This window comes from Pelobates fuscus, chromosome 2, assembly GCF_036172605.1.
Source record: "Pelobates fuscus isolate aPelFus1 chromosome 2, aPelFus1.pri, whole genome shotgun sequence".
Taxonomy (NCBI): domain Eukaryota; kingdom Metazoa; phylum Chordata; class Amphibia; order Anura; family Pelobatidae; genus Pelobates; species Pelobates fuscus.
The window spans coordinates 94,759,147-94,770,519 of record NC_086318.1 but is presented as its reverse complement, the minus strand read 5'-3'; the positions used below and the strand labels follow the sequence as shown (position 1 = coordinate 94,770,519).

Below are 11,373 nucleotides of genomic sequence, written 5' to 3'. Positions count from 1 at the left end.
GAAAGTCACCCCCTTGCCCGGCGTCTGACAGCTGGCTTGTCTGAACTATTAGCCCGCCAGCTATTACCATGCAAGCTGGTGGAGTCTGAGGCGTTCAAAAAATTTGTAGCTATTGGGACACCGCAGTGGAAGGTACCCGGACTAAATTTCTTTTCACAAAAGGCAATCCCCAACCTGTACTCGATTGTGCAAAAGGAAGTAATGGCATGTCTGGCACACAGTGTTGGGGCAAGGGTCCATCTGACCACTGAAACCTGCTGACGGCTGACAAGCATGGAATGCGTGGCTCTGCAGAGGAGTTGGTGACACCGCCACGACTTGTAGGCAGGCCTCTACTCCTCCTACTCCATCCTCTTCCATAACCTCCTCGGCTGAGTCCTCTTCTGCTGCTGCATCTTGCTCCGCATCAACGGCACCCCCCCAGCACCCCAGGTACTATTCCACATCCCGGATATGGCAGTGTCACGCTGTCTTGGGTTTGACTTGCTTGAAAGCAGAGAGTCACACCGGACAAGCACTCCTGTCTGCCCTGAACGCACAGGTGGAAAAGTGGCTGACTCTGCAGCATCTGGAGATCGGCAAAGTGGTTTGTGACAACGGAACAAATTTGTTGGCGGCATTGAAGTTGGGCAAGTTGACACATGTGCCGTGCATGGCACATGTGTGTAATCTGATCGTACAACGCTTTGTGCATAAGTACACAGGTTTACAGGACGTCCTGAAGCAGGCCAGGAAGGTGTGTGGCCATTTCAGGCGTTCCTACACGGCCATGGCGCACTTTGCAGATATCCAGTGGCGAAACAACATGCCAGTGAGGCGCTTGATTTGCGACAGCCCGACATGTTGGAATTCAACACTCCTAATGTTCGACGGCCTGCTACAACAAGAAAAAGCCGTTAATGAATATTTGTATGACCGGGGTGCTAGGACAGCCTCTGGGGAGCTGGGATTTTTTTTGCCACGTTACTGGACGCTCCTGCGCAATGCCTGTAGGGTCATGCGTCCTTTTGAGGAGCTGACAAACCTAGTCAGTCGCACCGAAGGCACCATCAGCGACATCATACCATTTGTTTTCTGCCTGGAGTGTGCCCTGCGAAGAGTGTTGGATCAGACCGTAGATGAATGTGAAGAGGAAGAGGAAGAGTTGTGGTCACCATCACCACCAGAAACAGCCTTATCAGCATCGCAATGCTGGAAGAGGATTGTGAGGAAGAGGAGTCAGAGGAGGAATGTGGCTTTGAGGAGGAGGAGGAAGACCAAACACAGCAGGCGTTCCAGGGGGCAGGTTGTCACCTTTCGGGGACCCTTGGTGTTGTACGTGGCTGGGTGAAGGAAGAGACCTTCAATGACATCAGTGAGGACAAGGAACGGGACATGGCTAGCTTGGTATCCAACCTTGTGCAAATGGGGAGTTTGCGGTTGTGCAAATGGACTGTTTGCGGTTGTTTGCGCTGCGTTAAACGGGGAGTTTGGTCTGTCACTGTGAAGCGGGCGTAACCCTTACATTACCTGATTGATACAACATCATACAGTAGGTCCCCCCCCTCATTATTTTTATGGCCCCACCCACTGCTCACGGGTGGGGCCAGGGGGGAAAACAGTAGGTGTGTCCCCCATTGTGATTTATGGCCCCCACCCACCATGCAGGGGTGGGGGCCGGGGGGAGGACAGTAGGTCCCCCCCCTCTTATCCTTATTTACTGAATATTCCCCTGTATAACAATTTTTGCCATTTAGTGAATATTCCCTATTCTGCTCTGTGTCAGTGTGTATCAGGGTCCCTGAGGACAGGTGTCAATCCATATCTGCCAAGTGACCCTATGTAGGGGGAACAGTCTCTATTCTGCTCTGTGTCAGTGTGTATCAGGGTCCCTGAGGACAGGTGTCAATCCATATCTGCCAAGTGACCCTATGTAGGGGGAACAGTCACTATTCTGCTCTGTGTCAGTGTGTATCATGGTCTCTGAGGACAGGTGTCAATCCATATCTGCCAAGTGACCCTATGTAGGGGGAACAGTCTCTATTCTGCTCTGTGTCAGTGTGTATCAGGGTCCCTGAGGACAGGTGTAAATCCATATCTGCCAAGTGACCCTATGTAGGGGGAACAGTCCCTATTCTGCTCTGTGTCAGTGTGTATCAGGGTCTCTGAGGACAGGTGTCAATCCAAATCTGCTAAGTGACCCTATGTAGGGGGAACAGTCCCTATTCTGCTCTGTGTCAGTGTGTATCAGGGTCTCTGAGGACAGGTGTCAATTCATATGTCAAGGTGTCAATCCATATCCATTGTGATTTAGGAATGTTAGGTGATTTCTGCCCTTTATGGATTAAAACCAGACTCATCAACTGTGTAATTTTCCATGGGAGTTTTGCCATGGATCCCCCTCCGGCATGCCACAGTCCAGGTGTTAGTCCCCTTGAAACAACTTTTCCATCACTATTGTGGCCAGAAAGAGTCCCTGTGTGTTTTAAAATTAGCTTTTGAGGAACATTTGAGGAAGTTCGCGTTCGCCGTTCTCGAACCGAAAATTTTATGTTCGCGACATCACTAATTATATATATGCCCTACAACCCTGCCACACTCACCCTGTCACATTAAACCCCCTTAATCTTGTCACACTTCCTCCTCCAAATATAGCACATTCACCCCAAACCTGTGGTACACCTCCCAACTATGCCACACACCCTGTCACATTAACCCCCCTTAATCTTGACAACCTCTCTCCTCACAACCCCAATCATTCTCACCCTCCCAAACCTGTCTCATTTACCCCCCTTACCATGTCAAACTCACCCTGTCACACTCACCAACTGAAGACGTTATTCATTCGCACACACACAGACATGAAACATAGCTGTGCCATAACACAATGCACAAAGGCAGCCCCCATAAACACAACACACCACAAGCAACTACCCCACACACACAGGTCCCATACACATGCTCACAAAGACATACATTCACACACAAGGATACTTTCTGTCAGACATACACAGGTAGGCAATGTCAGACACACTCAGAAATACACACACCTGCACTTATGTAAACACGACTGCCAGGCTATGTAACCATACCCCACAATCGTGTATAAACGATTAGCATAATTGCTATTTAAATTTATTATAAATTATTTTGTTATACCATAACTTCAGTCAGAGAGCTCACAACGCAGCAGCACAGGGATCTGCAACACTGGAAGACTCTATTCAGTGCTACAAGTCCATCCTTCAATATAAATACAGCACCTTATACACACAGACAACAAACCCTATTTATTTTCACTTTGGGTGTTAGTGGGGGCCTCATGTTTGAGTTTTGCCTAAGGCTTCACAAAGTTTAGAGCCACCACTGCATAGGGATTTGGGATAGTATGCAGGTAACTTTTTCTTTGGCTTCTGTTATAAAATAGATCATATTTATGACTCTATCTAGTAAATCAAAACTGTCGTCATTTTACTTTTTCTTGACCTTGTTATAACAAGTTCTACACTGACAATTCACCTTGCTGCTTTCAGCTAAAAAATAAAATCTCTAATGAGACAAAGTGGGGTGTTTTTCTAAATCTCTACACACTTATTAATGCTTCATAGGCAACACATGGGCTGGGTGGAAGCACTAACATGGCTGTGTAATACAAAAGGCAAATAAAAACATTCAAAATTAATACAAGATATGCTTACTTACCTCTTCCCTGGAACTAAATAGCAGCTCAGCACACCAAAGAGATCATGTTCAGTTGACATCAGATGGGGAGAAACTCTTTACTACCCAAACAACTGGTTTTACTAGTTGGAAAAAAAAAGTAGCTACTTTTGAAACAAAAATTTTAATTGTCTTCTTGTCATTCCTTTTTCAAAACTTCTCATAATATGTTTTTTGGTTGATCAGCAACGGGTTAGTTTTTTTTTTTTAACTCTATACCTTATTTTTTAAGATTTAAAGGGACACTCAATTGCCAAAATAAATAAAAATACTGTTTAGTAGATTTGCCCCAAATGAAAACTTGCATACAATTAATTATACATTTTTTTTTATTGGCGTTACATCTACAAACAGCTTGCAAAACCTGCAGTTATCTTGTCTACTGCCTTTGTAAGCTCTCCCTTTCTTACCCCCCCATATTTTCTCTAGCTGTCCATTCACTCCCAATGTAGCTCAATGATAAGTCTTTTCAAGGCAGGTGCTCTGGGCAATTGCTGCATCTTGAGTTTAGCTCCACTGAGCTAACCAAACCAGGAAGTAGCAGGAAACATGGTCTGCTTGAAAGCCATGGTGTGTCACTAGGTCAATTTATAAAAGTGTCAATATCTATAGAAATCTGAACTTTTGCAAAACGAAAATATATGGTGCATTCTTCACACATAAAGTTCTTCAGCAAGTTAAATTGCTTTAGGGGTCTGGAGTGTCCCTTTAACAGAAAATTACACAGTCATATTTTGTGACCACAATGCAGCATTTACAAGAATTTCAATGAGGTGTGTTTTGAGTCTTTACTTTTTCCTGTGCTTTGGAGACTATGGGAAATTTCCCTCAACTAAATTGACAATAGTTCTTGCATGGTGATGAGTGCATTGTGATTGGCTACAAGTACCTTTAAATCAGAAAAATGTCACTTGAAGAGAGGAACGTTGTACACCGCAGTAGTTCCACCATTTGGAATTTGGAAATTCTTGGCATTGTATATATCTCAATTCACAGCATGTGGACTTGGCCAATTATAAAATATACTTTTACATTATTAATATAATTTCAAAGAGGCAGTGACTCGATCATTGAAACAAACCTCCACTTTGTGTTTGCAGAAGCTCCATTTTTGGAACAGTCGATAATAGTTTTCCACCCAGCCATGCATTCTATGAATTGAATGCAATATCAGTCTCTCTTTTCATTTACATCCATCTTGTATTTCACCTTGACCTTGCATTAATCATCTATGATTATCCTGGCCACCCCTATAGTTAGTAAAATATGTTTATTTATACATTCCTGGTACGTAAAAATTGCCATATAATTGTCTTATAAATAAATGCCATATATAATGGATTATTTTTTATAAATATATGGTATATGATGTTCTGATGTATGGACATATTGAATATAATAATGCTTGTGTGATCTTAGGACCATGGTTTTAAATACTGAAATTCAATGACAAAACAGATTTAAAAACAAAAAATTAAATGGTAAGATTTTTATTTCAAAATGTTTACAGGTAAGTAAAGAAAATGAACAACAAATGCAGCAATTTGGGCATAAACAAAACATGTTTTTTTTTTTTTTTTTTTTTATGGATAATTCGCCAAAACTTTCAATGTGCAGGATTGGAGAAAAGTTCCAAAACTCGTTCTTCTTTTCAAAGTTTTCCTCTTGCGATTTGTCATTGAAATGGTGTGAAAGATGTACAACTTGGTGAAGACTGGAGTTTGGTTATGTCTTCTTTACATTTGCACTAAATGTATCTTCTATGTGTAATAGAACATAACAAAAAGAATAGTTGTTGAAACTTGGAAGTTGTTAAAGCAATGCTATATTTAACTTGTGAAAATGTATCATTTTATTGTACTTTATTGACCTGTGTTTATTTTACTTAAGAGTTTTAATGAAGAATTACTATATTTTATTTTATAAATATTAGTACTGGTAGTTAAAAAATAAATAATTCTTTAAAGTCAAAATAAATATCACCACATGTACATAATATCATACCATTCATATCTCAGCAATGCAAAAAAAAAAATAAAAAAAAAATTGTGATACAGGGATTTAATAAGCAAGTCAGCATGTTTCACATTTCAACAAAAACTAATCTTACACATACATTAAGGGGCAGAACATTCCTATCAGCAGGGCCACATTTGAAATAAAACCACTGAGGCCGCGGGCTTGGCCGTTGGGGAGATCAAAGATGGGACCTAGCTAATAGGCAAAATCTCATGCAGAACTGCCTGGTGCTCAACTACAGGGGAGACTTTATTGTATCAGAACGTTGTCACAGGGTACAGCGAAAATGCTCTGATACAATTCTTCGGTGGGATTAATAGACAAAGATATAGGGTGACAATATGAATGGTAAAGTGGGAACAGGAAATAAAACTTATATAAAAAATATATGAAATACAGGTACCCTAAAAAAAAGGTAGCTGAAACAAAATAAGGTCTAAGTAATAGAGATAAGAAAAAGGTTTCTAGGTGCCTGGATAGGTTTCCTCCTTCTTCAAACCTAGTAGTTTGGTTTTAAAACCATTCTAGGCAGCAAAGAAATGGAGTGGGTTTTTTAATTTAAAAACTTTACTTCCCAATGGCCTTAATGCTGAGTTTGCTCTTTTTATTTTTTTTTATAATATTTATTGGTTTTATTTCCTGTACATGTATTTATGTCTCTATTTTACTTAAATTGTATATGAGTTTTATTTCCTTTCATTTAATTTTTTCTTCATTTTATTTTTCCTTTGTCTTTTTGTTTATGTTTATTTTATTTTACTATTTACCTTGTTATTTTTCACTCTTCACCCCCTTTTCTTTCTTCTACTATCATATTATTCCTAATTTTTGTAATTCAATCTTTATTTCTATTTAGATTTTAAATATTTCCTTGCTTTCTATTCTCTCTATTATTTTTGCCCTTCCTAATATGGCCACTTTTTCTCTCCTACTCCTTTCCCCTCCTAATATGGGCACCACTAGGGGTCATGTGACCCACGGCCCCCTATCATATCAGCCTGCTAGTATTTGCCCTTTTAGTTCCGATCCCACTCATAACATCGTCCTTTGGCCGATGTGGATGTGGCTCCTCTCTATATCATATTCCCTTTCCGGGATGCCCTCTTAATATTTAGACTATTTGTAATAGTCTCTCTCTTTCTGCTATCGCTCTGTTTTTTGGCTCCGCCCTCTTTTTAGCCCATTGGCCGCACAAGATTCTGCCTTCCCCCTCTTGCCTCCCTACTACATATCCCATAGTTCCCGGTTTAACGTTTTAAAACTTGTTTATTATTTATTTGACTTTAATCTGACTCTACATAATCATATCATCCACCAAGTATAATCTGTTTCTTATTTTAATCATTTGTAATTTCGGTCAGTATTATGACCACGTGACAATGACGTTATTTACCTGCCAAATTTTAAAATTATTATGTTTTACACCATATAAAAGACTGTAAATGCCAAGTATATGTTTGATAACCACTTGAGAAAGCCCTATTTGGGAGAAACATGTTGTGGATTGTTTTTATTATTATTTTTTATTATACTAATAAAGGTTAATTGGCTATTTTATCTTGGAATTGTGCCATATACCTTTTTATTGCTTCTATTTCTTTTCCATCCTGTTTTATTTCTCCAGTGAGAATGTCACCAAGAATTACAGGTGGGGATGATACCACCCACGTTGATTAAACTGAGCGGGTTATCTGCTCAGAAAATTGTGAGCACAGTTTATCTTTTATCACTCCTGGTCTATTACTTTTATACAGAGAGCACTATTGTTGCCTTTTATTTTTGTTTCTGGATTTATATACTCCCGGCTGCTACGACATCTGCTGACTGTACCTTTCATTGATATCCGATAAGTGGGGGATCAAAACTACTGCATGCACATCCCACTAGAGCTGGTCAAAGCACTATGATATGTGAGTAGAAAATCTGGAAGTCTTCCAAATATGTGCATTTTACTTTGGACTCTTTAAACTATTGGAGTCCTTTTTCTTTTCCTTTCATATATACCTCTGGACCCTGAGTCATGTCGGTAACTACCAAGTTTGAAGAAGGAGGATACCTATCCAGGCACCTAGAGACTTTTTCCTTATCTCTATTACTAGGACCTTATTTTGTTACAGCTGCTATTGTCTTAGGGTACCTGTATTTCATATATTTTTTTTATATTATTTCCTGTTCCCACTCTACCATTCACATTGTCCCCTGGCGCACCCTATATCTTTGTCTATTTTACTATTATTTAAGGGTTATTGGAGAGAATTTCCCTTGTTGCTGCCTTTTATTCTGTCATATAGCGCTGCCCCAATCTCTTTCTTTTTTAATCCTTCAGTGGGACCTGGGTTGGAAACAGCAAAATCTCTCACCAGGAATCAGGTTCCACCCTCTCTGGCCCAAGATAAGTATCAGGGAGAGTGGATTGTACTTAAGCAGGTCCTCAGACACAATCCCAGTCCTCCCACCATACATGTATACATTATACACATGTAATTCTATACAGACACTTTTTTCAATGTGTCATAACAAGATCACTAACATGACCCAAAGTAAAATGATGACAGTTTAGATTTACTATAAAGAGTCATAAATGTGATATATTTTATAACAAACCCAAATCCCAATGCACATTTCAATAATTGGAGGTTTTTTAGTATCACTTTAATGACCATTAAAGAGCAAGCTCTCCTGCCACGTCAAGGCACACCTCTTAGGTGAATCCTACACTAGGGAATTCATCTTGTTTGTTAAAAGGTAAAATCGTTAATCAGAGAGGGATATTTTTCTAAAACCTGCATGCTTATTAACCCTTACTAGGGAGTGCATTGGGTTGGCAACACCACTGTAACATGGCTGTGTAATATAAAAGCAAATACAAACGGACAAAGCCCTATGCTCAAACTCACACTACTCCTGTGTGGCAGCAATGAATACAAAAGGAATACAAAAGCAAATACAAACATACAAAAACAGTGTAGAACTCACCTAAGATGTTTTGTATTGGGGCTGATGTGTACTATGGCCATTGCTGCCATCCAGGAGTAGTCTGAACTAAATGTGCATTCAGAAAGATACATCGAAAAACAAGTACGCACAGTGTCACAAAGTCACTGTTGTGAAGAGAGTGGTCAACAGTGTCAAATGCATCAAAGAGGTTGAGGATAATTAAGAGAGAGTAATGATCTTTAGATTTAGAAGAAATTGAGTTATTAATCACTGGTAAGGGTAGTTTTAGAATGTAAGGGGTATAACCCAGATTGAAGAGGGCCAAGGAGAAAGTTAGCACTAAGAAAGTGAGTTACACATGTGAACACACCTCAGTCAACAGTCTAGTTTATTGAAGTATTGATATGAGACAGGATTTGGATGAGAAGTAGGTTCAAGGAACTGCTAGACAATTGCATATTTGAGGGAAAAGTAGAAGATGCTAGAAGTCAAACAGAGTTTGAAAATATGCATTAGGGACCAGAGATTTGATGAAGTGATAGCGAATCGTATCAAGAGGACAGGAGGTAGGGCGAGAGGATGGAAGTAGTTAACAGCTCTTTTTAGAAAAGGGCAGAATTTTAGGAGTGGAAAAAGAAACAGAATACAAGCTCAGTGTTGGAGGGGAAGAAGAATGAGGGAAGATTGCATTCTAACTTTAATTAATATTGTCAGTAAATTGATTAAAAAAAAAAAATTTGGGATCACAAGAGCAGGTGCAGATGAGGGAGGTAAAATACTCTTGCTTGGCAACGGAGACGATGGAAGTCTAGGAACTTTGCATGAATTTGTAATATAAGAAGTCAAGTGTGTTGAAAGATTATCTCCAGCAATATTCAGTAGTTTGGGAACATTGTTGAGATAGCAGGTGAATTTGCAGTATTAAGTTTGAATGTGTGGCTGGAATGTAGAGTGAACTTTAATCAGTGCAACCATGTCTAGAATGGTAGACAGGAAAGAATTGTAATATGAGTTACCTTGAGAAAGACAGGAGAAAGTCGAGAAAGGAAAATGTGGTGATTAGAGAGAGGAAGAGACATGATGCAGATCAAGTGATGCTTTGTGTTTATGTAGTGTCAGCATATTGCAATAGAGTGTTGTATTACAGTTGATTGAAGTGATTATGTGAAACTCAGGACAATATATACAGTCTAACTGAATGAAGAAGTAGAGAGTTATCTTAGCAAGTGGATATTTATACAACATTTTAAATTATTTGCTAAACTAGTCTACTATTAACATTTTGTGAACAGATCAAAGTTTGTGATATAAATTAAACAAATTATCCTACTATTTATAAGGGAGCCTTACTTTCCAGCACAGTATACAATGTCTCCATTCCTGCGTGGATGTGGTCTGCCACGTGACAGTGTAGTAGCCAAGTGCCCGGAACCTTTGCTACCATCTCAACTGTTTGAAATGTCCCAGGGAAAAGATCAAACACATCAGACCGAAATGTGCCATCTTTCTAGAACGTTAAACAAAATATTAAATCAGCAGCTAGCTATAAACAACTGTTTGATGGGTGTATTAATGTTTATCATATAATAATATTCTGTAGAGTGTTAACTTTTAAATGATCCTGTAGGTGTTTGAAATTAATGTGTACATTCTATTGACTCCTCCCATGCTTCCCACAATATGTTTCACCACTAGTTTTTACTTTATTGTGCTTATAAACAGAGTATACTAAAACTACTTTATGCTTCATGAACATCCCTGAAAAGCCCAAAATTAAAAATAAATAAAAATATTTATCAAATTTTAAACACATTACATGTAAGAATGATATTTGCTTCATTTTCTTTTTATTTTCCATGTTCGGTTTAGAAAAATAAATTGTTACCTGAAAATTAAAGCTGTGTGCATGGAAGTGCACCGTGTGTAGATCCACTTCGCCTCCCATTCCGATCAGGTGCCAGTTGACATGATCTCCAACTCGCATTGTAAGACCAAGTAGGTTTGCATACATTTTTCCATTTATAGCTAGAATAAGATGATTTGTCAGTCAGGTCAAAATATTTTTGGAGAGATGTAGATCAACCAGTGGTACTCTAGTTTTTCCCGAATACACCAGGACCAGATTTTACAATTCAGAAATGTAAAAAAAAAAACTGTCAATGTTTCACATGCCCCATCACAAGTACAGCACTTGTTAAAGGACCACTATAGGCACCCAGACCACTTCGGCTTAATTAAGTGGTCTGGGTGCCAGGTCCATCTAGGATTAACCCTTTCTTCTATAAACATAGCAGTTTCAGAGAAACTGCTATGTTTATATTAGGGTTAATCCAGCCTCTAGTGGCTGTCTCATTGACAGCCGCTAGAAGGCTTCCGCGCTTCTCACTGTGATTTTCACAGTGAGAAGACGCCAGCGTCCCTAGGAAAGCATCGTGAATGCTTTCCTATGGACTGGCTGAATGTGCGCGCGGCTCCTGCCGAGCATGCGCATTCAGCCGAAGAGGCGGAGAGGAGGCGGAGAGGAGGCGGAGAGGAGGCGGAGAGCTCCCCGCCTGGCGCTGGAGAAAGAGGTAAGTTTAACCCCTTCCTTTCCATCCAGCCCAGCGGGAGGGGGACCCTGAGGGTGGGGACACCCTCAGGACACTATAGTGCCAGGAAAACGAGTATGTTTTCCTGGCACTATAGTGGTCCTTTAAGACACCATGAGCAGAGAAATCA

At 39.8% G+C, this 11,373-nt stretch overlaps 1 protein-coding gene across 1 annotated transcript in view; it reads right to left on the bottom strand.

Annotated features, from left to right (window-relative positions):
- Positions 1–5,173: 5,173 nt before the first annotated feature.
- The window catches only part of LOC134586721 (ceruloplasmin-like), a 67,688-nt gene continuing 61,488 nt past the window's right edge, over positions 5,174–11,373 (bottom strand). Inside the window, exons 17-19 of the mRNA XM_063442476.1 lie at positions 10,541–10,680; positions 10,006–10,162; positions 5,174–5,459 (exon numbers count right to left, since the gene is read on the bottom strand). Of these exons, the coding sequence (XP_063298546.1) occupies positions 5,425–5,459; positions 10,006–10,162; positions 10,541–10,680 (332 nt within the window). The 3' untranslated portion in view covers positions 5,174–5,424. The remainder of the gene's footprint in view (positions 5,460–10,005; positions 10,163–10,540; positions 10,681–11,373) is intronic.